The following is a 25,465-nucleotide window of genomic DNA, read 5'->3' as shown; positions in this document are numbered from 1 at the left end:
ATAACGTCTGTATTGTGAGACTTGTTACTGTTTTTTTTTCTTAATTTTAAAATTTTTTATTTTCTAGACTTGTTACTATTTTTGGCATATTGAATACGCCATGGGTAACTTGCCAGGCTCTGCCGTGTGGGTGAGATACTCTCGGTAGCTTGCCAGGCTCTCTGAGAGGGGCGGGGGAATTGAACCTGGGTGGGCCTCGTGCAAGGCAAACGCCCCACCTGCTGTGCTATCACTCCAGTCCCTTAAACTAAATCAGGCGGAAAAATTTTACACACAAAATTGATGCTGATGGGGGGCTGGAGTGATAGCACAGCGGGTAGGGCGCTTGCCTTGCACGCGGCTGACCCAGGTTCGATTCCCAGCATCCCATACGGTCCCCTGAGCACCACCAGGGGTAATTCCTGAGTGCAGAACCAGGAGTGATGCCTGTGCATCGCAGGGTGTGACCCAAAAAGAAAAAAAATAAATTGATGCTGATGTTGACTTGTAAGCAAGTAAAAACTACGCTACAACTGTTTCTAGCTAAAATTATGAATTTATCTCATTATTTAAATACAGATCCGAAGATACATATGAATCACTCACTAAGAAATGTTATGCCAGCATCATGATTTTTGTTTACTAAGGGCTTACTCTTGGCTCTGACTCAGGAATCACTCCTGGTGAAGATCAGGGAACCATATGGGATGCCAGAGATCTAACTGAAACTGGCTGTGTGCAAAGCCAAGTGTCCTACCTGCTGGCCACTATGCAGCATCATGCAGCATCATGAATGAAGAAATTTTTGAAGTTTAACCACTTCAATCCTCCCCCCTTGCACTATTAATAATTTTAAGCAGGAAGGGATCAGCTCCTGAAGGTGAGGTAAATAAATAATTTTTTTTTTTGGCTTTTTGGGTCACACCTGGATGCACAGGGGTTACTCCTGGCTCTGCACTCAGGAATTACCCCTGGCCATGTTCAGGGGACCATATGGGATGCTGGGATTTGAACCCGGGTCGGCCGCGTGCAAGGCAAACGCCCTACCCGCTGTGCTATCTCTCCAGCCCTATGAGGTAAATAAATTAAGAGTTAAAGTTTACTCAAAAGTAATCTGGAGGGCTGGAGCAATAGCACAGTGGGTAGGGCATTTGCCTTGCATGCGGCTGACCCGGGTTTGATTCTCAGAACCCCAATATGGTCCCCTGAGCACCGCCAGGAGTAATTCCTGAGTGCAAAGCCAGGAGCAACCCTTGTGCATCGCTGAGTGTGACCCCAAAACAACAACAAGATAATCTTCTGGAATTCCCCATGAGACTTCAGAACACTCCCAATGTATACTTGAGAAACATAATAAGGAACCAAGGAGATAGCTCAGAGGACATGCTTTGCGAAGTGCAGAAGTCCCAGAGTCAATCCCCAGCAAGGCAAGGTTCCTTTAGCACTGCTGGACTGACCCTTGCTCACTGAGCCAGGAGCAACCCCAGCACCGCTGGGTGTGGCCTAACAATCCTGCTCCAAAATAACCATTAATTTGATAATCCCATTTCTTTTTTTTGTTTCTGGGTCACACCTGGCCATGCACAGGAATTACTCCTGGCGGTGCTCGGGGGACCATATGGGATGCTGGGAATCGAACCCGGGTCGGCCGAGTGCAAAGGCAAACGCCCTACCCGCTGTGCTATTGCTCCAGCCCCCAATAACCCCATTTCTTAAGAAGTTCATAATACAGAATGAAAATCAGCAGCCCATGTAGTAAGATGATATATCATCATTATTGCAATTAATCTACGTGAGTGCCTCTGAAATATTGTTGTGTAGGGCTGGAGCAATAGCACAGCGGGTAGGGCATTTGCCTTGCACACGGCTGACCCGGGTTCGAATCCCAGCATCCCATATGGTCCCCTGAGCACTGCCAGGAGTAATTCCTGAGTGAAGAGCCAGGAGTAACCCCTGTGCATCACCAGGTGTGACCCAAAAAGCAAAAAGCAAAAAAAAAAAACAAAAACAAAAAAAAAACACCTGTTGTATAAAAGAAAAAGTATCATTTCAAATTGTCTTGAAAAATAACTCTGCCTTTTCTACCAACTCAAAATAAACCTTGATCACCTTAGTGATTCAATTCACTAAAATAAACTGATTGCTTTAATTAATTCAATACTCACATCTTGATTATATTCCAAGAAGACATGGAAATTTAAATCTTTTCTCAAAATAGGATGCGCTGCCACACGACATAGGAATACTTCATGCATTGCAACAGTCTTCTTGAATATTGCCAAATATTCGCTAGAAACAATACACAAAACTAAAGGTAAATTACTGCATCAACTAGAAAGTCATATTCAATAATATTTTAGCAAATATTCTTTGGATTACTGTGAATGAATATTTGGATACAAAGATAATTCATGTAAACAAAAATTTTAGTTGAACTGTTAATAAAATATACAAATCCCAGCTCTGAAAAAGAATTCATGCTGGTTAATATTTATTATATGTAAGTGTTAATATTTTTAGGTTTTATGAACCGTTCTTCCTAAGCAAGTTGATGTTAAAGGTGACAGATATAGGAGTGTTTATCTTCAGTTCCAGGTAAAATATATTTAATTATGTGGTACTATCTTAATGATTCAATTATAGATAACTATTGCTCTTAAACACTTTTGTGTTTAAGAAAAATATAAAAACCCAAACCTTAGTAAACATACTTCAACAGTAATAATTTTTAACTAACGATCCAAACACACAAGAAATATAGCACAGGCTAATTTTTGCCAATACATCTCGCAAATTGAGAGAACTGAATTTAAAATGTTTAAAATCACTAGTGATTCACAGCGATCAATAGTAATATATGTCAGTTCGGGGGCAAAAAAAAAAAAAACACTCAAGGAAACGGCCCAATATTCTTGCTTCAACTACGTGCAAGGAGGATAAGTTTTACATACCAGCAAACCAGCAGGACCAATGTTGGGAGAAGTTTGATCTCTGTGAGGGTAGTCATTCAGTGAAGACAAAAAAGAAGGATGCAGAGGATGGAGGTAGCAGTAGAATAAACCCAAGGTTCTCTGTTATCCAACCCCTAACCAGACCACAAAAGAATCATGATCAGGGCCACTGGAAAACCATAGATTCTTCTATATTAATCTGCTCTACTAATTTCCAGCTTTTAGTCTCAAAAATGTAAAAAAATTACATCTCTCTGCTATCAGACTATAGTTTGCACCCACCACTGACAGAATTCCTAAGATATCTGTCACCTTACACTTGGACAAGAAAGACCTACTTTGCTCATTTATTTACCAAGAAAATTTAGCATTCTGTACTTTTTATATTATCAGGATAGAATCCAGAGCTTCACACATGCGAGGCATGCTGTGTACCTCTGAGCCAAATCCCTGGTCCCTAAATTTAGTATTCTGAAGAGGAATCCAATAGCAGCTGTGAATGTATGTTTGAAAAGCAAAACTAAGTGGAAGACAAGAAAAATGCACAAATGACCAGGAAAAGAGTGATGGAGGTGATGATAATATAAGGAAATTATTTCTCTTGTTTAACTCTCAAAATACAGAGAAACAATATATAATACAAAATTATTTTCAACAAGTTGAAAATATAATAGAAATCTATTTTTTCAAGGTTTTAATACATATATATGTATATGTATATGTGAAACTATATAAAATAACTAATAAAAACCTTTTTCGTTCTTTTTTGTTTTTTGGGCCATACCCGGTGTTGGCTCAGGGCTTACTCCTGGCTCTGCTCAGGGATTACTCCCTGTGGTGTGCAGGTGACAAAATGTGGTGCCATGAATCAAACCTAAGTCAGCCACACACAAGACAGGCACCTTACCCAGTGTACTAACTCACTCTCTGGCAACATTTTAGTTTTATCGCAGGGGATTTGGTGCCACATATGGTGACACGCAGGGGCTATTCCTGGCTATGCTCAGGGGAGCATGCAGTGCTGAGGACTGAACTTGGGCTTCCCGTGGGCAAATAATGTGCTCCAGCTCTCTGAGCTATCTCCCTGGACTCTAGTCTTATATATTGATTATTGACTGAATGGTTTTTGGACCTAACCAAGTGGTGCTTTGGGGCTATTCCTGACAGCACGCAGGGGACCATATGCAGCATCAGGGATTTAAACTGGAGTCAGAGGGATTCAAGGCAAAAGCTTTAATCCCTGTATTCTCTTTTCAGCGCTAGTACTTTTATTTTTATTTAGTTTACTTTTTTGGTGGTGCCAGGGATTGAACCCAGGGACTCACACATACAAGATGAAGTGTGAGCAATATCCCTGGCCCCATAAAAACATTTTAAATTTGATTTTTTAAAAGCAAATTTTTCTTTGGCCACACCTAGTGGTGCTCTGTGGTTACTTCTGGTTCTGCACTCAGGAATCATTCCTGATGGTGTTCAAGGACCATATGGAATGCCAGGGAGTGAACACGGGTTGGTCACCTGCAGGACAAGCGCCCTATCCAGTGTACTAAATCTCTGACCCTGAAATACATTTTAAAACTACTGTCTTTATTTTATTCCAATTCCTTTCCTTTATGCCAAAAGTGAAAGGCAGAAAAAGAAAGGTAATCACACCCTCTCATTTAACAAAATAGAAAATAGAATAGATGCAAAGAGCAGCTTAGTTGATGTTTGTTTGCAAAACAGAAGTTTTGATATTATGCATGCATCAAAAAAAAGAACTAGCGGGGTGGAGTGATAGTACAGTGGGTACGGCATATGCCTTATACACATGGACATATGGTTCTTTGAGCCCATCAGGAGTAAACCCTGAGCACCACAGATGTCATGGCCCCCAAACCTTAAAAAAAACAAAAACAAAAACAATAATAAGGTTGGAAATGACCATGGCCCTGGAAATATTAAACAAAATAATTTATATTCTGCTTTAAAAATTCTTTATTTTCCAGGGGCTTGAGAGAGAGCTCAATGGGCCAGAGTCTATGTTTTGCATGCTAAAAGCCTGGGTTTAACCCTCAGCACCACATGGTCCTCTGAGCATTCTGAGGAGCAACCACCAAGTCCTGAGCCAGGAGTAACTTATGAATACTACCAGTGATGGCCGGGGGGGAAAAATATCAAACTAAAAACCTGCTTCATTCTCTGGGCATGGGAGACAGCTCTAAGAAAAGAAGTACAGCAGATGCTTTGCATTCAAGAACCCTGGATTTAACTCCCAATATTCCAACGTTCTTTGAGCACCTCCAGGTGTGCCCCCTCACCCTGGCCAAATCATTAGTTTTCTACTTTTTTTTCCCCCTATTATATTTTAAATAAGCTTTTGGATGCTGCACTATTTAACTTCAAGAGTCTATTTAAACTGTCAACTTAAAGACTTTTACAATGCAGGTAACTGTTCTATAATTTTCTTGTGGACTCTGATCATGATCATTAATACTGGTTGTGTGGTTTAAAACTGCATCTTCCAAAAGAGTTACTATGGTGAAAATGATTAAAAGGATGGGATATCAGAGAGCACCAAAAAAAACAAAAAAAGAAAAAAAAAAGAAAAAAAAGGAATTAAAACAAGCAAGAATTAACAAAAAGCAACAACAACAGCAACAACAACAAAACACATACGCTTCCAGTTCCTGTTTCATTTTTGTGAATTCTTCTTTTGTCATGGACCCTTCTCCTTCTCCAAGTTTTTGAAGTTTTTCCCTTGAAGCATCAAAATCAGGTCGTGGTGGTGCTGGTGGAATCTATAACAAAACATATGACATTATGTTTATTTTTGTTTTGCTGAGGATCAAATTCAAGATTTCTGCATGTACTTTATCACTGGGCTACATCCCCAGCACAAAATCACTAATTTCAAAGACTGTTTCATTTTTTGGGCTGGAATGATAGTACAGCGGGTAGGATATTTGCCTTATACATGGTCGACCTGGGTTCTATCCTGGGTACTCCTTCTCTCCTCCCCAGTCTGTCAGGAGTGATCCCCAAGCCAGAGACTAGAATAAGCCCTAAGAACTGCTGGGTGTGAACCCAAAACAGAAAAAAACAAAAACAAAAAAAAACAAAAATAGAAAATCAAAGATGATTTCATTTCTCTAGTAGTTTTACCATTAAAGACTAACAGTGAAAAATATCCTGAATGAATAAGGAACTGAAATATCCCCCCACCCAAGATTAGAAAAAGTGAGCAGGCCTTAAGAAGTGAAAATTTCTGGGGCTAGAGTGATAGCACAGCAGGTAGGGCGTTTGCCTTGCACGAGGCCAACCCAGGTTCGATTCCCAGCATCCCACATGGTGGTAATTCCTGAGTGCAGAGCCAGGAGTCAGCCCTGAGCATCTCCAGGTGTGACCCAAAAAGCAAAAAAAAAAAAAAAAAAAGTGAAAATTTCTTTCTTTCTTTCTTTTTTGCTTTTTGGGTCATACCCGGCGATGCACAGGGGTCACTTCTGGCTCTGCGCTCAGGAATTACCCCTGGCGGTGCTCAGGGGACCAAATGGGATGCTGGGAATGGAACCCGGGCTGCCGAGTGCAAGGCAAACGCCCTACCCGCTGTGCTATTGCTCCAGCTCCCAAAAAGGTGAAAATTTCCTTAAGTTCTTTATATTAAATAGGAAACATAACAAAGCACTATTTTTTTGTGTTTTGGCACCATAACAGTGGTGTTCTGGGCTTACTCCTCACTCTGTGTTCAGGGACCATACACAGTGCCAGGGGTTGGCTACGTGCAAGGCAAGTGCCTTAACTCCTGTACTATCTCTCTGGCCCCAAGCCTTCCAACCCTTAAATAAAGAAATCTGTCTACCTAACAGTTCAAAATCAGGGGACAGAGCACACTGAGTAAGGTGTTTGTCTTGCACATGGCTATCCAGGGTTTCATCCCTGTCACCCCATCTGGAGTGATTACCTGGGCTTTAGAGCCAGGAATAAGTCCTGTCTTGCACATGACTGACCAGGGTTTGATTCTAACTCCATCAGGAGCTCCCTAAGCTTAGAGCCAGGAGCAAGCCCTGAACAGTCCCAGTGTGGCTCAAAAACAAAAGAAGAGGTGGGGAAAAAAAGAGCAGCTGGAGAGACAGAACAGAGGGTCAGGCATCTGCCTTGAAAATGGTCCACCCAGATTCAATCCCGGCATCCCATCTGGCCCCATGAGCCCTGCTAGGAGTGATCCCTCAGCACAAAGCCAGGAGTAAGCCCTGAGCAAGCCAAGTATGGGCTCAAAGTCAAAACAAAAAATTATATCAAATTACTAAACGAGACTTAACACATAATAAAGTACCTAAAAAGTTCAGATAAAGGGGCCAGAATGATTAGTATAGTCCCCCAAGCACCACCAGGAGCAAGCTCAGAGTGAGCATTGATGGGTACTACATCAACAACAAAAACTGTTCCAAGAAAATGAAATTAAAACAAAACTAAATACTTACAATGTAACCCGCATAATCTTCATTTTCCACGAAGGAATCATGCAGCCAGATAAATTCCTCATGTTGTCGAACAACAGAAAATTCATTTTGCTTAAAATTTGGCAATGAACTCTGCAAAGAAAGAGATTCTTTCAAATTAAAAAAGACACTAAAAAGATTTTAATAAACATGAACTATTTACCAGTACTTTAAAACTCCCCATTACTTTGAAGTTACATTAAGACATATCAAACTTAACTAAATAAAATAGATCTGCAACCTGAAAATGAACCTGACAACTAAAATCTAAAATGAAAATTAATTTCTAAGAGTAATTTAATTAACTGAAGAAACAACAACAAAATTTAGTAAGACTGATGAAAGATAAAAGGGTTCCTGAAGATGATTCAGTAGCTTCAAATGCTGTCGGACAAGAGGCTGTGAGTTCAAATCTGCTGCCTGGGCTTCGGAGCTAGAGTCAGCTGAAGCACGGGCTTTGTGTCCCCAGCGCTACATGGTTCCATGATGACTGCTGGGGCAAGCCCAAACCGCTAAGCCAGAAGTAGCCTCTGAGCACCACTGAGTGTGGTGTGTGATGCCAAAATAAAAATTCCAGTGCCTAGCATATGCAATCCTGACAGCTCTGCCGAATGGGATCCCCAGTGAGAAAGGTGCAGAAGATGGCCAGAGGCTTCAGAAAAGCCATGCCAAAGGGCCAGAGCAATAGTACAGTGGCAGGGCGCTTTGTCTTGCTCGCTTGCAGATAATCCAGGTTCGATCCACAGCATCCCATATGGTCCTCTCAGCACCATCAGAAGTGACTGAAGGGCAACACTGAGTTGTGGCCAAAAACCGAAGGAAAAAAAAAACACAAACAAACAAAGAAAAAGGCCCTGCAAGCTGAGACCAAGAGCTTACACCCCTGTACTGGTGAGGGAGTCTATAGTGAGGCAAACTATCCTGACAGTCCCGTGGTCTGGAGATCCCACAGAGACTGGAAAAGGTATTAATGTAAGCCTAGAGGAGCCAGAGCAGCAATGCAGTGGGTAGGGTGCTTGCCTTGCACTTGGATGACCTGGGTTCAACCACAGCACCCAATATAGTCCCCTGAGCTCACCAGGAATAATTCCTGAACATTGCCAGATGTGGCTCCCAAAACCAAAATAAAAAAGTCTAGGGAAAGTAAAAATTCCATTAAGTCTAGGTTGTAAATATTGTTTAATCTTAAGGGGCTGGAGCAATAGCACAGTGGGTAGGGCGTTTGCCTTGCATGCAGTTGAACAGGGTCTGATTCCCATTATCCCATATGATCCCCTGAGCACCTCTAGGAGTAATTCCTGAGTGCAGAGCCAGGAGTAACCCCTGTGCATCACTGGGTATGACCCAAAAAGAAAACAAAAAAAAAGAAAATACAGTTTCCTAAAATTTTAAGTTACTTTTATATATTTTGCTTATAATCACAATCTCCTTGCCCCCTACCTGTCAATGTTGCTGTTGTTTTGATGGGCAGGGGGTGCACACACTTGGACGCAGAGCATAGCAGGTTGCATATTCTGCTATGGCAGTGGGGACCAGAAATGGCAGTGCATGAGAGTTCCTTCTCAAGGTCCAGTACTGAGCGATCCTTGGACCCTCTCCCTAAAATTTTCCTTGCTAAAATAACAGCAATAAATTGCAAACTAGTCTTTCTGATTCTGTTAAAAATTAAAGTTCTGGTCAACTTCTGACAATAGCACAATAAATAGCTAAATAGCACAAGTATAAAATCACATTTACCTTTGTGTGAACAGTGAATTTTACTTTATCTCTCTCACTAAGAGCGTCAGAAATGTCCACCTGCAGAGCAGCATCACTTTGAAGATCTACATTAATTGCTTTAAGCTAGGAAAAAAAAAAAAGAAAGTTCTGTAGGCTTGTATAATTCACTCTTCCCCTATAATACAAAAAAAAAAAAAGAACCTAAAATATTAAAAAAAAAAAAAGCATTCTAGTCTATTTAATCTACATATCTTGGGGCAAATGCTTTGGATATGTTATTTTTACTTTTTTGATTTTGGGCCAATACCCAGTGGTCCTCAGGACTTACTCCTGTCTTTGTGTTTAAGGGATCACTCCATGCAGTGCTTGGAAGACCATGAGGTTTTGGAGTCAGCTGCATGCAAGGCAAGTACATAACCCTTGTACTATCTTTCTGGCCAGTTTTGAGTTCGTTATTCCTGAAGCAATTTCTTTTCATATCTTCTCTTTTTTTCCTGCCCCTCACCTCTGTCCACTCAAAGTGCAAAGCCATGAGTAAGCCCTGAGTACTGCTGGGTATGGGCCCCAAATTAAAATATATATATAAATAAAATTTGAAAAATTCTAGGATCAGGTCTCCTGCTTTGCATGCAGGAGACCCAGGCTCAGTTCCTGTCATCACTTGGTCCCCTGAGCATCATCAGAGTGACCCACACCCCCACATTTCCGGCACCGAGCCTAGGCTACAGTAGATCACTGGTATGGCCCCAAACCCAGTATGTATATGTGCATGCGTAATTTTTTGTTTGGTTTGGTCTGGGATAGATACCCAGTGGTGCTCAATGCTTATTCCTACCTCTATGTTCAAGGATCACTCCTAGAGGGATTTAAGAGAATCATACACAGTATCAGGGATGGAACCCAGGAATGTGCAAGACAAGTGCCATACTCATACTCACTCTACTAACTCTTCAGTTCCCTATGTTCTAACATATTTGGGTAACCTGGAAATTTATAAAAGAATTACATAGTATATTTATTTATATTATTTCTTGGTTTGGGGGCCTCACTTGGTAGTACTAAGGGCTTACTCCTGGCCCTGCACTCTGAAATGATGCTTGGTGGTCTTGATGGACCATATGGGGTTCCAGGGATCGAACCCAGGTTGGCCACATGCAAGGCTAATGACCTACCTGCTGTTGGGGTCCCAAGGATTAAACCCAGGTCAGTTGCATACAAGGGAAATGCCCTAGCTGCTATATTATAATCCCGCCCCGCCCCCCCAACCAAGAACCACATTCTCTAATCACAAAGTCTTAGCTGCAAAGAAGTATTTAAAGTCTAACCAGCTTGTTTTAAATATTCTAGTTGTAAAACCCAGACTTACTTTGTGATCCTCACCTAATCTAGTATTATAATTATTTGGAGGAGGGATTGGGCCACAATGGCAGTGCTCAGCAGTGACCTTTGGCAGTGGTGACAAGGGGGCCATAAATGGTACCAGGGATTCAAACTGAAGAAGGCAGGAAGCAGGGCAAATGCCTCAATCCCAGAACTCTCTATCCCAGCTCAACTATAATTTAAATGGAGGGGGAAAACGTTAGAAGCAAAACTGTTTATATGCAATGATTTTAATTATCTAATTTTAAATGCACACAGAAAAGGACATATGAAATAAAACAAAATATGAATAGCAGCAGATTCTATTATTTATTTCTTTGTCCCCACCCAAATTTCTACAAGACAAATGTATGTTATATATAGATAAGAGGTAAGCCTCTTTAAACAGAACTCCTGCGAGCTGCAGCCTGAGTGAAGTACAGCAAGTAGGGCACTTGCCTTTCACGCGACAGGCCTAGGTCTGATCCACAGCACCCTCTATGGCCTCCAGGAGTGATTCCTGAGCACAACGCTAGGAGAAACCTGAGCACCATCAGATATGGCAAAAAAAATTAAGTAAAAAAATCCTGTGGGGGCTGAAGCAATAGTATAGCGGGTAGGGCATTTTTGCCTTGCACGCGCTGACCCGGGTTTGATTCCCAGCATCCCATATGGTCCTCTGAGCACTGCCAGGTGTGATTCCTGAGTGCAGAGCCAGGAGTAACCCCTGTGTATTGCCAGGTCACTGTCACTATCACTATCATCCCCGTTGTTCATCGACTTGTTCGAGTGGGCAACAGTAACGTCTCATTGTGAGACTTATTGCTACTGTTTTTGGCATATCCAATACGCCACGGGTAGTTTGCCAGGCTTTGCCGTGCAGGTGAGATACTCTCAGTAGCTTGCCGAGCTCTCCGAGAGAGGCGGAGGAATCAAACACAGGTTGGCCGCGTGAAAGGCGAATTCCCTACCACTGTGCTATCGCTCCAGCCCGTATTGCCAGGTGTGACCCAAAAAGGGAAAAAAAAAAAAATCCTGTGATCTATTAATAAGTGAAAAACAAACGGGACCATCTGGGATGCTGTGGATGGAACCTGGGTGAGCTGCAAGCAAGGAAAGAGCCCTACACACTGTACTATGCCTCTGGCCGCCCAAAATACACATCCTGTCAAGTTTCTCAATAAACAGGGTAGTTTTAACTTTATTAGAACTGGAAAAGTAGCAAATTGTGTTTAAAATAGAACAATTTTTTAAAAAAGAGTAGGTTCCATGGGTTGGAGTGCACAGAAGACAGAGGCCTGCCTGACTTGCATGCAGCAGGCCCCTGCACTCACATGCTTCCCAAGGTACAGCTATCCTGAGCCAAGGATAGCTACCACACCCACAACACCACTGAATGTGGCCCAAAACCAATAAATAAATAGGCACAGGGCCAGAGAACTCAAGTGACAGGAGAGGATGCTTTGCATGATGGAATCCCGGGTTTGATCCCAGCACTGCCAGGAATAATAAGTGTCCAATAATGACTGGGGAGTAGCTTGAGTACTGTCAGGTAAAGCCAGGAAACCACCCCCCAAATAAAAACCAAAAGTGGGGTGCTTAAAATAATATTTAAGGGGCTGGAGTGATAGCTCAGCGGGTAGGGTGTTTGCCTTGCACGTGGCCGACCCGGGTTCAATTCCCAGCATCCCATATGGTCTCCTGAGCTCCACCAGGGGTAATTCCTGAGTGCAGAGCCAGGAGTGACCCCTGTGCATCGCCGGGTGTGACCCAAAAAGCAAAAAAAAAAAAAAAAATCCTAAAATAATATTTAAAATCTATTACTGCAGGCCAGGGCTTAGCGGCAGAGCAAACGTCTCACATATGTGAGGCTCGGGATTTGATTCCCAACACTGAAAGACAATGCATTGTACTCAATGTGCATGTAGCAAGGCTGATTAAAGAAATGAAAAGTTGCCTTGGATTACAAAAAAAGTATTCTTTTTCTGTGACAACTATATAACTGTTTTGGCAATAATGGAAACATAACAGAGCACTATGTTCTTTGATTTTCTTGTTTCTGTATAGCCTAACCAGATTTTTATATAGTTCTTCATATTTTTTTCTCCAACTTCTTAATTTTAGACAGTTTCCTTTTTCTCTCTTCATTCATATTCAGATCACCTTAAAAATGTCTATGATAGCAGGATGAATAATAGCTTCCCATAAGAAAGTCACATCTAAAACCCTAGAACTTTTGGATATTACCTCAAGAGACAAAAAAGAACTCTGTATATGTAATTAAACTTGAACCTGTGATAAAACAGGATGTCATACATGCTCCTGTTCCCTTAGATTCAATTTCTAAAATCATATATACAAAAAATCATTAAAAAATCTATTTATTTTTGGGTCATACTCAGTGGTGCTCAAAAGCTACTCTTACCAGACTCCCATGGGGGACCACTTGGTACCTGGGATAGAATACGGGCCAATTACCCATACTCAAAGCAAGTACTCAGTCTGTGCAGCTATTTAATTAATTTAAACTTTAAACTTAGGTCAGAGAGACAGCTCCACATGCTGAGTGCCTGCTATGTATGCATGTAGGAGGCCTGGTTTTGACCTTCGTACCACATGGTGCCTGAGCACTGCTGGGAGTATGGTTCAAAAACAAAAATTTCATCTTTAAATGTTATATACATTGAAATACATATTTTTTTTTCTGCTTTTTTTTTTTTGGTCACACCTGGAGTTGCACAGGGGTTACTCCTGGCTCTGCACTCAGGAATTGCTCCTGGCGGTGCCCAGGGTACCATATGGGATGCTGGGAATCGAACCAGGGTTGGCCACGTCCAACGCAAACATTCTACCCGCTGTGCTATTGCTCCAGCCCCTGAAATACATATTTTAAAACACAGAGTTTGAAGAGTTTTAACAAATGTATGAATGTGTCTCTTTTATGCCTGTATTTTTTTTTTTTTTTTTTTTTTTTTTGCTTTTTGGGTCACACCCAAATGTGTGATGCACAGGTTACTCCTGGCTTTGCACTCAGGTGCTTGGGGTACATATGGGATGCTGGGAATTGAACACGGGTCGACCACGTGCAAGGCAAACACCCTACCCACTGGACTGTAGCTCTAGTCCCTATGCCTGTACTTCTTTATTGTATAATTCTACTACAAAGTCTCCCAAGTATGCCAGTTAAGCCATGCTGTCGAACTGTTCACTATAGCCAGAGTCTGGAAACAGTCCGAGTGCCTAAGAACAGAGGACTAGTTAAAGAAACTTTGGTGCATATACACAATAGAATACTATGCAGTTGTTAGAAAAGATGAAGTCATGAAATTTGCTTATAAGTGGATGGTCATGGAGAGTATCATGTAAGTGAAATGAGTCAGAAAGAGAGGGACAGACATAGAATGACTGTACTCATTTGTAGAATATGAAATAACAAATGTGAGACTGACACCTAAGGACCGTAGAGACAAGGGACAGAAATATTGCTCCATAATTGGAAGCCTGCCTCATGAGCTCAGGGAGAAGGCAGCTGGAAGAGAGAAGGGATCACTAAGTCAATGATGATTGGAGGGATCATTCGGGATGGGAGATGTGTGCTGGAAGTTGATAAAGGACCAAATGTCATAGCCTCTCAGTGCCTATATTGCAAACCATAATGCCTCAAAGTAGAGAGTATGGGGGAAATTGTCTGTCATAGAGGCAGGGGGAGGTTTGGGATGGGGGAGAGATACTGGGGACATTGGTGGTGGAAAATGTGCACTGGTGGAGGAATGTGTGTTCAATTATTATATGACAAAACTCAAACATAAAAGCTTTGTAACTGTATCTCACGATGATTAAATAAAAAAAAAAAGCCATGCTGTCTATTCATGTATTGCCAAAGACCTTTAATCCACTCATGCCCTTTAACAACTGAATTCTAAAACTAATTTCAGAAAAATATGTGTAAAAATTACAAATGTGATCATAGCAAGATGTTGATGGTGAGATTAATTTATAATTTTTCATTGTAAGTTGAAAGTATCAAAGTGTTCCTTCTGATATTGCATCTTTCTGCAGTTAGTTTCTATATATACTGTATAACCTAAAACAACTTTCCTCCCATTTCCCCTGTCAATGGAAAAAAAGCAGAAGGGGAGAGGAAGGGTGGGAGTGGGTGCAGGGGCCTCTAAAACAGTGTTCAAATCCAGTCAATGGCTCAATGCTGGGATCCAGCCATACTTCAGGGGTCAACAGGGCAACACCCAGCAGCGTTCTTCACTCATAGGCTGAGTGCTTGCACTGCAGGTGGATAGGTGGCCCAGGTTCCATCCCAGGTACCACGTAGTCTCCCAACCAGCGAAGGATCAAACACTGTGTCAGGGATCAAACTCAGGTTTCAGCATATGCAAGGCATATACCTATGATCAATGGCTATCTGGTTTTACAGGGGTAAGGGGTGGAAAGGGGCCTCTGAGTACCAGATCCCACCAGAACTTGTGTGTTTGGGGTCTAAGTATTACCAGGATTGAATTCAGGGCTTCTGCATGCAAAGGAAGTGCTCCAGTCCTTTGAACTTTCCCTGGCCCCAGATTTTTTAAAAAGTCATTACTAATAACTAAGATGTAGAATGCAAAGTTTAGTCAATAAGAAATCATGTCCTACATCAATGAAACTTCCACTAGAAGCGAATCTGTTGTTTTTTTGGGTGGGTGGGGTCACAACTGGCGGTGCTTGAGGCTTACTCCTGGCTCTACACTCAGCTATCACTCCTGGTAGTGCTTGGGGACCACATGGGGTGCTAGGGATCAAACCAGATCAGCTGTATGCAAGGTAAACACCCATCCTACTTGCTATACTATTGCTCCAGCTCCTGTTATTTCATAATAAAATTCTAAGTGTTGGGGCTGGAGCGATAGTACAGTGGGTAGGACGTCTGTCTTGCATGTGACTCACCCAGGTTCAATGACTGGCATTACAATATGGTTCCCCAGCACTGCCAAGAGTAATTCCTGAGTGCAGGGTCAGGAGTAACCCTGGAGCATCACTGGGTGTGACCCTCCTCCCCAAAATTAAGTTTTTAAAATTTTTATAAATGAGAATAATGCCTTTCAATGCATTAAAAGGCAATTAATAGGCAACTGTGGTGTTGGAGGGGGGAGTTTGGGCCATATCCAGCTATTCTCAGAACTTACTTCTGGTGGGGCTCAGGAGACCATATGGGATGGTGGGGATCAAACCTGGATCAAGCGCATGCAAATTACATGCTCTACTCCCTGTACTATTGCTCCAGCCCCAATTCAACATTTAATTAACTTCCTGCAACTAATAAGGTCAGTTTGATCACTCAGAGCTAAGAACCCATGCTTTACTCGAGTCCAGTCATTCCTCTGCTCAAAACTTAAGGGGTTTCCACTTGAAGAAAAGCGGAAATACCTACAGTGGCCCACCGGTCCTATAAAATCTGCCTCTGACATAATCTCTCTGACTAATCTACCATTCATTCCTCAAGCTCACTGCAGTTCTGCCATCTGGCCTCTTTACTGTTCCCTAAACACCCAGGCACATTGCTGCTTATTGCTGCTTGAGGAACCTACGGAGTGACTGGTCCTTCTACATGAAATACTCCGCTCAGCTATCTCTGTGCCTGACTTACTCCCTCATTTCCTTTAAGTTTTTATTAGAATGTCACCTTCTCAGGAAGGACTTTTTCCGGCCAACCTAAGTACTGCAGCTCAACCACCCCCACAACTCAATCACAACCAATCCCTATGACTCCCTCCTTTTTTACCCTAGCACTTATTCACTGATGCTATATTTTAAAAATAGTCCTCGCTAACTAGAATTTCAACTTTGTGAGGCCATAGATTTTGTTTATTCATTGCTAAATTCTAAGGGGTGGCCCTCAATAAATCTTTGTTGTTGAATGAAAGGAAAGAACCAAAAAAAGGTCTAATTATATAGCTAGGCTAAGACACTGTATCCAGGTATTTTATAGTACAATCAATGAAAAACCTCATGAGGCAGTCAAGTAACATTTAGATCAAATCCTATACTTATTTCACTCAGTCCAGTTATGACTCTGGAAGTCTTGTGATAAATAATTTCTATTATTATTCTATGGCCTCCAAACCCAAGGATCAAATGGTTGATTATACAGACACTGTCTGGAAATTTGACACTGCAAGCAGATTTCCTCACATAACATACCAAAAATAATAAAATCTTTAAATGGTTGTAATGCCATTTCTTGGAGTCAGGAAACAGAGCAGTGAGGGTGCATGCCGAGTTGCTCTCTAGCACCACACAGACCCCAAGGCCATGCCATGTACAGCCATGGAAGCCCCCAGCACCACCACCATGGCCAGGGTTTTCCCAGCACCATAGGGCCTAAGCAGCACATCCTTGGTCCCTTGCATTGACCCACCAGCCCCCGTTGACTGAAAACTGCAGGTGGGGCCCCCAGACCTCCTGAGCACCACCTGGGAGCTTCCCACAGGGGGAAACACACACACACAAAAATCCTTTTCTTGCTGGCCTTATAAACTTCCACTGCTCTTTTAGCATACCTGGCTTGCAAATTCCCACACTCGGGATCATTTCAACCATCAACTTCACTTCTTGAATTTCTAAGTATGACTAGAGAAAAGTCACAGAAGTTGAACAAACCTTTTAAATTCACTCAACAATCCTGAACAAATTGCTCAGCAAGCCTGATTCCTTTCACAACTACTTCCAATGTACAAACTAAACCCTCTATCAACCCTCCCAAGCAACACTGACTCCTGTGTCCTAGAGAAACAAACACTAGAAAACGCTGTTTTTCTCTTATTTAAGACAAACTCTTCTTGAGTCTGTGATGCTGGGGATCAAACTTAGGGACTTCACACATAGAAGGTATATGCTCTACCACTGACGCACACTCAACCCCCAACAATAAACCTTTTCACGAATACATCTTTACCTCCCCAACTCTGCTTGCTCATAACTGTCAGTCCACCTCAACACCTGATCTTCCTATCTGCTCCAGGACCTGCTGATGCTGCCATTCCAATTAAGCAGACTTCGTCTCATAAAACTTCGAGAGTAAGTTCCTAATTTCCAAATACTAACACTTTTTTTGGGGGGGTCAGACCCAGCAATGCACAGGGGTTACTCCTGGCTCTGCACTTAGGAATTACTCCTGGTGTTGTTCAGGGGACCATACGGGATGCTGGGAATCAAACCCGGGTCAGCCGCATACAAGGCAAATGCCCTACCCGCTGTGCTATGGCTCCAGTCCCCCAAATATTAACACTTCTTGTCTTCTTGACCCACTGTAGTATTTTACCCTCATGGTGATGATTATAATTTCTTCTTAAAAGTCTCAACTTTGGGGCTGGGGTGATAGCATAGCAGACAGGGCCCAGGTTTGATCCCTAGCAACCCCTAGGGTTCCCCGAGTCCTGCCTGGAGTGATCCTGGAACAGAGAGAGGAATAAGGTCCTAGCACACTGGGAACAGGGGTGGGGTGCTGGGGGGGGGGTGGAGAAGGTCTATTTTCTGGGGACTCCTCCTAGCCATGTCAGTACCAATGAGTCTATCCATGCCATCTCCTACCCCCTATTGTCAGTTTCCCCTTGTTGTTATCTAGCCTTACCTTACCTTACCTTACCATACCAATCTAAGCCATATTAACTAACTCCCACATCCCACATTTCTATCTTCAAGTCTATTTTAAGTTGCTATTTGGAATTTTAAGCTGGTCATATCCATTTGGTTGTTTTCATTTATTAAATAACTGAGTGCTTATGTTGTGCTGGGGATAAATCAGTGAAGACATATCCTTGCTCTTACAGATCTTACATTTTAATGGCCATGACAGGATTCAATGTCTCATAGGTACCTCAAATAGAACATATTATCCACTTTCTAACTCCTTTTTATTCATTTTTATTTCCTCTGCCTAGCCTGTGTACTTACTCAGTCATCATGCCGTCTCCTCTAAGCATCTTTTTGCTATCTCCTCTTTTACTTCTATGGTCTTCATTCTCATCTAGACTGTTGCAATAGCCTGTTAACTGGTTTCTCTACTTTCTGAAAGGAAGCATCAATCAAGGATACTTTCACAACAGCGTAATCTACAAGATAATTTTCATCTGGGCATGTCCTTCTTCGTTTCAAATCCCCCAGCACTGCTCACTGCCTGGAGTCATGTATCCAATTTATATTCGATCATACCATTCATTTCAACCTTTGTATCTTCCAGTAATAACTAATATTATTGTGGGCCCGAGCTGGTAGGGTGGCTGCCTTGCATGCAATCAACCTAGGTTCAATCTCAGCATCTCACATGGTCCTTCGAATCTGCCAGCAGTGATTTCTGAGTATAGAGCTAGGATTAATCCTTGAGCACCACTGGATGTGGACCCCCCAAAACAACAAAAGAGCTATGATATCCAGTTGAAACCAAATCACCTACACATGTATCCTCTTGCTTGGCAAGTTTTCCCCTTCCCTGAGAGCCTACAAAATTCCTGATCAGGGCACAACAAATAGTACACGAGTTAAGATGTCTTGCACACTTCGATCCCTAGCATCACATATGGTTTCGAAATATTGCCAGGAATGATCTCTGAGCATAGAGCCAGAAGTAAGCCCTGAGCACCACCAGGTGTGGCCCCCAAACAAGACCAATACAAAAATTCCTGGCCCAACATTTAAGGTTGAGAGTTCAATTCCCCTCAGCAATGACAGGGGTAGTTCTTAAGCACAGAGCCAGTAACAGACCCCCGAGAACTGTCAGGTGTGGTCCCTAAATCCACAAAACATGTAAGGCTTAGTTTACTTAGGTAATAACAGTAGTTTAGAGCTTAAGGCCTAGAATTAAACTACTGAATTTGCACATAGCTTGTACTGGGCTGTATGTCCTTGGATAAGTTATCAGATCTTTCTGAACCTGTTTTTCTTTTCAACATAGGAAAAACAGTAGGGACTTCACTGGCAATGCATGGTTTCTCAAGCAGAGCTGGGAGCAGATCCTGAGCACCAGTGGGTATGGTACCCAAACCCAAAGTAAATAATCATTACCAATAATTATGGAATGTGTTCAAGTTAAATGCAGTGAAGTATAAAAGAAAATACAAACTTCTACATTAAGTCTTGAAAGCTAAAATAAATTTCACTGGGGGGCAAAAAAGTGAGGAAAAACACTGAAAACCACATATAATTAGTGATTAAAGTACAGTTGGGGCATAGGTGTAGTTCAGATGTAGAGTGCATGCTTCTTCACATATAGGAGGGCCTGGTTTCAATGCCAAGTGCCAGAACAAAGCATAGAGGTGCTTGGGCAATGACAAGTAGAATGGAGTATCCCTGTATCACTGTCATCCCGTTGCTCATCGATTTGCTTGAGCAGGCACCAGTAACTTTTCCACTGTGAGACTTGTTACTGTTTTTGGCATATCGAATACGACACGGGTAGCTTGCCAGGCTCTGCCATGTGGGTGAGAGACTCTCAGTAGCTTGCCAGGCTCTCTGAGAGGGGTGGAGGAATCGAACCCGGGTCAGCCGTGTGCAAGGCAAATGCCCTACTCACTGTGCTATTGCTCCAGCCCTAGAATGGAGTATTCTGAGAAAAATGAAAACAGGCTGAAAGGGATATGAAGGATGCTGAATGCTAAGTGCCTAAGGACTTTGTGTCTTCCTGTGAAGTAATGGTAATGACTATTGGTGCAGTGTGATTTAATCATTTAGGTAACAGAAGTAATGTAATAGCAGGATTGAAAAGTACAAGATAGGAGACAGATCCTTTTTTTTTTTTTTTAAGCAAAAAGCCAGCAAAGAAATAGCAAGGAGCATATGTGGGGGCCATGCAAATGAAAGGTGGGATAATCAACATTTCTGAAGTGAAATTAACTACTTTCAGTGTCTATGGAGATGAAAAACATGATTCAGAAGTTTCTTGTCTGCATGAATGGAAAATGATGACATTAATGAAGATAAGAAATATAGAAGGAGGACTAGGAATCTAGGAGGAGTGTGGTTACTCCACCTTAAGCAATTTTGAAAACAATAAACATAATATTTAGAATTCAAATTAAGTGCTAAGAGAACTATGTCATCACACTGGCACGGACTGTTCTTATTTAACAAGCACATCAGAGCAAAATGTGTTCAATTCAAAGGGTTCATTTGTTTACTAAATAATACGTTACTGTCCTTCATTTGGGAAAAAATACCCTATTATGCAGAGGTGTGGCAGAAGAGATCTTAAAAAAGTAGCCAATAAATTTAATATTGCATATTCTTAAAGTCTGTTTTATTTATTTTTAAAGTCTGTTTTTTAAGTTTATCACAAAACAGTACTTTCTTAGGCGAAAAGATTTTCTTCTCTAATTATCTAATTCGTTATAGAAACAAACTTTTTATTTTTTCTTTTTGGGTCATACCCGGCAATATCAGCTCAGGGGCCACTCCTGGCAGCACTCAGGGGACCATACTGGATGTCAAAGATCGAACCCAGGGTCAGCTGTGTGCAAGGCAAACACCCAAAGCACTGTACTATTGCTCTGGCCCCTGTTTAAATTTTTTTTAAATACTGATTTTATTTTTACTTACTTGCTGCTTTTGAATAATGAAAATTCTCGCATTATTTTTTTCAATCCATGATGTTCCCTCTGCAATATTTGTCAATATTTGCAAATTCAGTTCAAGAATTTTCTCTACCAAGACACCTTCTTACAAGGTGGAACAAAATAATTTTAAAGTGCAATGCTAAAAGTTCTAATTATAGCAATCCTACATGGACAAATTTCCTATAAGGAAATTTATTTATTTATTTAGGGGTTTTGTATACACTCAGCAGTGCTCAAAGCTTACTCCTGGCTCTGTGCTCAGGGATCACTCCTGATGGGCTCAGAAGATCACATGGTGTGCTGGAGAGTGAACCCCAGTCTGCCGTATACACGGAAAACACTTTACCTGCTGTATTATTGCTCCAGTTCTATATAATGGTGTTTTTTTTTTTGTTTTTGGGTCACACCCGGCGATGCACAGGGGTTACTCCTGGCTCTTCACTCAGGAATTACCCCTGGCGTTGCTCAGGGGACCATATGGGATGCTGGGATTAGAACCCGGGTCGGCCGCATGCAAGGCAAACGCCCTACCCGCTGTGCTATCGCTCCAGCCCCCTATATAATGTTTTATCTTTTTTTTTTTTTAAATCAGTTTAATCTCATGCCACAGAGCCTCACACATATCAAAAACAACCACCAGGCTGGGAATGGATGCAAAGAGAGAAAGGGACTCTCATGCACTGTTGGTGAGAATGTTGATTGGTCCAGCCTTTCTGAAAAACAATATAGACATTTCTTTTTCTTTCTTTCTTTTTTTTTTTTTTTTTTGCTTTTTGGGTCACACCTAGCAATGCACAGGGGTTCCTCCTGGCTCTGCACTCAGAAATCACCCCTGGCGGTGCTCAGGGTACCATATGGGATGCTGAGAATTGAACCCGGGGCGGCCGCTTGCAAGGCAAACGCCTTACCCGCTGTGCTACCGCTCCAGCCCCCCAATATAGACATTTCTTAAAAAACTAGAAACTGGGCTTCTATACAACCCAGCAATACCACTCCTGAGAATATACCCTAGGGGCTTCAAAAGACAATGCAGATAAGCCATCTGCACTCCTATGTTCACTGTAGCACTATACACAATAGCCAGAATCTGGAAACAACTAAAGTGCCCAAGAATAGATAAGTGGATAAAGAAATTATGGTACATCTACACAATGGAATACTATGTAGCCATTAGGAAAAAAATGGAGTCATGCAATTGCCTTATACATGGATGGACATGGAAAGCATCATTCTGAGTAAAATGAGTCAGAGCTTCCCAAAGGGGCAAACAAAAAGATTGCACTCATTTGAGAGATATAAAGAAACAAAATGAAACCAAACATAGTACTTGAATAACACCCAAAGACAATAGAAACAAAGGCCAGGTGGACAGGTCCATGGTAGGAAGCTTACCACAAAGGGGAAAAGGAGTGCAATTAGGACAGAGAAGGGACCACTATGACAGGGACAATTGAAAATGATCGCTCTAGACAAAAACTGAATGCTCAAAGAAGTAAAGTGATATGCAAGATACCCTTTCAAGAACAGTACTGTAAACCACGGTGCCTAAAAGGAAAATAGAAAAAGAGTTAAGTGCCTACCATAGAGGCGAAATGTGGGGCTGGGCGGGAGGGAAACTGGGGACACTGGTGGCAGGAAATGTGCACTGGTTAAGGAATGGGTGTTGTACCACTGTATGACTAAAACTCAATCATGAACAACTTTGTAACTGTTTATCTAATGGTGATTCAGCTTTAAAAATCAGTTTAATTATAACTGCCATAATCAACTAATCTTAGTTAATTAAGAACTAAGAACTATACTGGTGGAAGCTGGAGTCATAATACAGCAGGTAGGGAGCTTGCCTTGCAGGCAGCCAGCCTGGGTTCGATCCCCAGCATCCCATGGTCCCACATGCACTGCCAGGCTCAGAGCCGGGAGTAAATCCTTAGCATCACTGAGTGTGGCCCAAAATACAGGGGGTGGTGGTGGTGGTGTGTTTGTGTGTGTGTGTGTGTGTGTGTAAGAACTCAACTGGTTTCTTCTATTTTAACACACAACTATATGTAATATCTATGTATTCTACTTATCAGACTGAGAAGGAAAATAATAGTACAGGGGTTGCTGACTCCTTTTGTTTCTGGCACCTATACTGTACCCAACATGCACACACCCCCCACTGCCACCCCTTCCCCCCAGCACTGACAGAAGTGATCCCTGAGCACAGAGCCAGGAATAAGCCCTAAACTCTACTGGATGTGGCTTACCTTCAATTTTATTAGAAAAAAATATTTTTTAGAATGTTTAGAAACCAGGAATACATATGATGCTTTTGACTTAACTAGAAATTCTAAAGGGTGCTTCTATGTAAACGAACAGCACATCTATTCGTTGATATGCAGAACAAAGAATGCACAACCTCTGCGTCTTTCTTACCTTTGAAGCTTTATAAAGATCATCAATTCTCAGAACGTCAGTACGTTATCTATTTTTATTTTTTAAAATTAGCTCATCGCTTAAGGGACAATAATATCCTACAAGCGTATCACTTCCCGGGTGGGAGCAATAGTACAGGGAGTTGGGCTTCTTGTCTTGCATGCACCAGATCTGGGTTCAATCCCAGCCACCCCATACGATCCCCTGCACAGCCAGGAGTAATTCCTGAGTGCAGAGCCCAGGAGTCAGCCCGGTACCACCCCCCACCCCCGCAAAAAAAAAAAAAAAAAAGATTATTACTTGCCAATGGGACAGGAGAGACAGTAGAGTAGAGCTTGCCTTGCATGCGGCCCACTTAGGCTTCATCCCCTGCACCCCAATACAGCCCGCCCCTGCCAGGAGTGATCCCTGAGTGCAGAGCCTTAACTAAACCGTGAGCCAGGTATGCCCACCCCCGCCCCCCGCCCCGCCAAAATAAGAGTATCACCTGCCCAAATGCGTCTCTCACATTACTTAAGATGTGTTTAGTAAAATCGAAAACTTAAGTGCAGGCGGTTAAGGAGAAGAATATGTGAGGGCAGCCCGGTGCTCAGCTAAAAGCAAACCACCGCGCATAGGTGTTTTTCAAGCGCTCCCGCAGACAAGCCACTGTTCACCTACAGCCACCCTGCAGCCCAGGCAAGTGAGTGGGCGGGCGAGAGGGTCCTCAAGGACCCTTCTGCAGCGGAACGCAACTCCCTCAAACACCACCGAGAGGAAAACTCTGCAAAGGAGGGGATTCGGGGAGAAAGGGGAGAAAGGGGAATGGGGGATGGGGGTGGGGTGGCATTCATGAAAGTAAAGGTGCCGCGGGATTATCTGCAATTCGCAAAATCTCCCAGAATACCCGAGAGGCCCTTTAGGGCTCTGCGACTGTAAAATGTCTTGCAAAAAAAAAAGGTTTCTGAGAATCAGCCCGTACGCTTGTGTTTTCAGGGGGATACAGCGAGTGGGCGGAGCGGGTTCCAGAAGGTCCCCCAGAAAGAGGAGATCGAGGGTGCCGCCAGGGTTTCCACAGCTCGCAAAGTAGCGGGGGGTGGGGATGGAGAGGGAGCCGGGGGAGGGGGGAGGTGTCCACCTCCAGGCGCCGCCGTCCCCCCCAGACCCGGCTGCGGGAGGAAGAGACAGACGCGCCGGGGTCGGGACCGGCCAGTGGGCCGCCGCGGGTCTCGGGTCAATCAGAGCCGGGCGGTCCCGAGGGAGGAAGGCGGCGGGAGGGCGGGGCGGCGCCAGGGAAAGCGAAAGGAGCAGCGCGGGGAGGGAGGGGCGCGGCGCGCTGGGACCCCTGCGGGGACCACGCCCTGGGGATGGACGGGGGTGCGGGGGGTGGTCCCGCCGGCGGCGGCGGCAGCGAGCGGGGAGCGAGGGGGGGGCAAGAGGCAGAACTTACTCCGCGGTCCTCCTCCGAGAGGAAGTCGGGGCCGTCGTCCAGGCCTTCCTGTCGGGGCGCCGGGGCCCGGCAGGCCGCGCGGGGAAGAGGAAGGAGTAGGGGAGACACAAAAGGAGACATTAGTGCCAGGCCGGCGCGGCCCCCGCGCCCGCCCCGCGCCCGCCGCCCCCACCGCGCGTCCCGGGCTCGGCGCCGCCGAGAACACCCACCATCATGGCTGCTCCGAGGCGAGGGCCGGCGCAGGCGCGCTGCGCACCGCGGGCCGGGGAGTCGGGGGCGACGGGCGCGGGGTGGGGCCTCGGCGGAGCCCCGCCCCCGACCCGCTCCCGCCAGCCCCGCCCCCGCGAGATGCCCGGGGCGGCCGGCTGCAAAGCGGGCTCCGCACGGCACCCCCGCGACCGAGTCGGAGCATCCGCGAGCGCCGGTACCCTCGGGACCTGGAAGGCCCGGCGCACGCCTCCTGCTCCCCCAAGACTGCGGGCCGCCCCGCCGCTGGCCGCCCTTGCCTCGGGAAGGGCGGCCGGCCTCGCGGGGAGCTGT

General features: G+C 43.7%; 1 protein-coding gene across 2 annotated transcripts in view; it reads right to left on the bottom strand.

The window, feature by feature from the left end:
- Window positions 1–25,200, bottom strand: part of SNX6 (sorting nexin 6) — a 60,071-nt gene extending 34,871 nt beyond the window's left edge. Inside the window, exons 1-6 of one of the 2 annotated variants that reach the window (XM_055132630.1) lie at window positions 25,135–25,200; window positions 24,926–24,973; window positions 9,146–9,250; window positions 7,391–7,501; window positions 5,589–5,710; window positions 2,145–2,268 (exon numbers count right to left, since the gene is read on the bottom strand). In XM_055132630.1, the coding sequence (XP_054988605.1) occupies window positions 2,145–2,268; window positions 5,589–5,710; window positions 7,391–7,501; window positions 9,146–9,250; window positions 24,926–24,973; window positions 25,135–25,140 (516 nt within the window). In that variant the 5' untranslated portion in view covers window positions 25,141–25,200. The other variant, XM_055132629.1, reaches the window with a different exon arrangement.
- Window positions 25,201–25,465: the final 265 nt, after the last annotated feature.

The sequence above is a fragment of the Sorex araneus genome, chromosome 3 (genome assembly GCF_027595985.1).
Source record: "Sorex araneus isolate mSorAra2 chromosome 3, mSorAra2.pri, whole genome shotgun sequence".
Lineage (NCBI taxonomy): Eukaryota > Metazoa > Chordata > Mammalia > Eulipotyphla > Soricidae > Sorex > Sorex araneus.
This window is presented reverse-complemented; position numbering and strand designations above follow the sequence as displayed.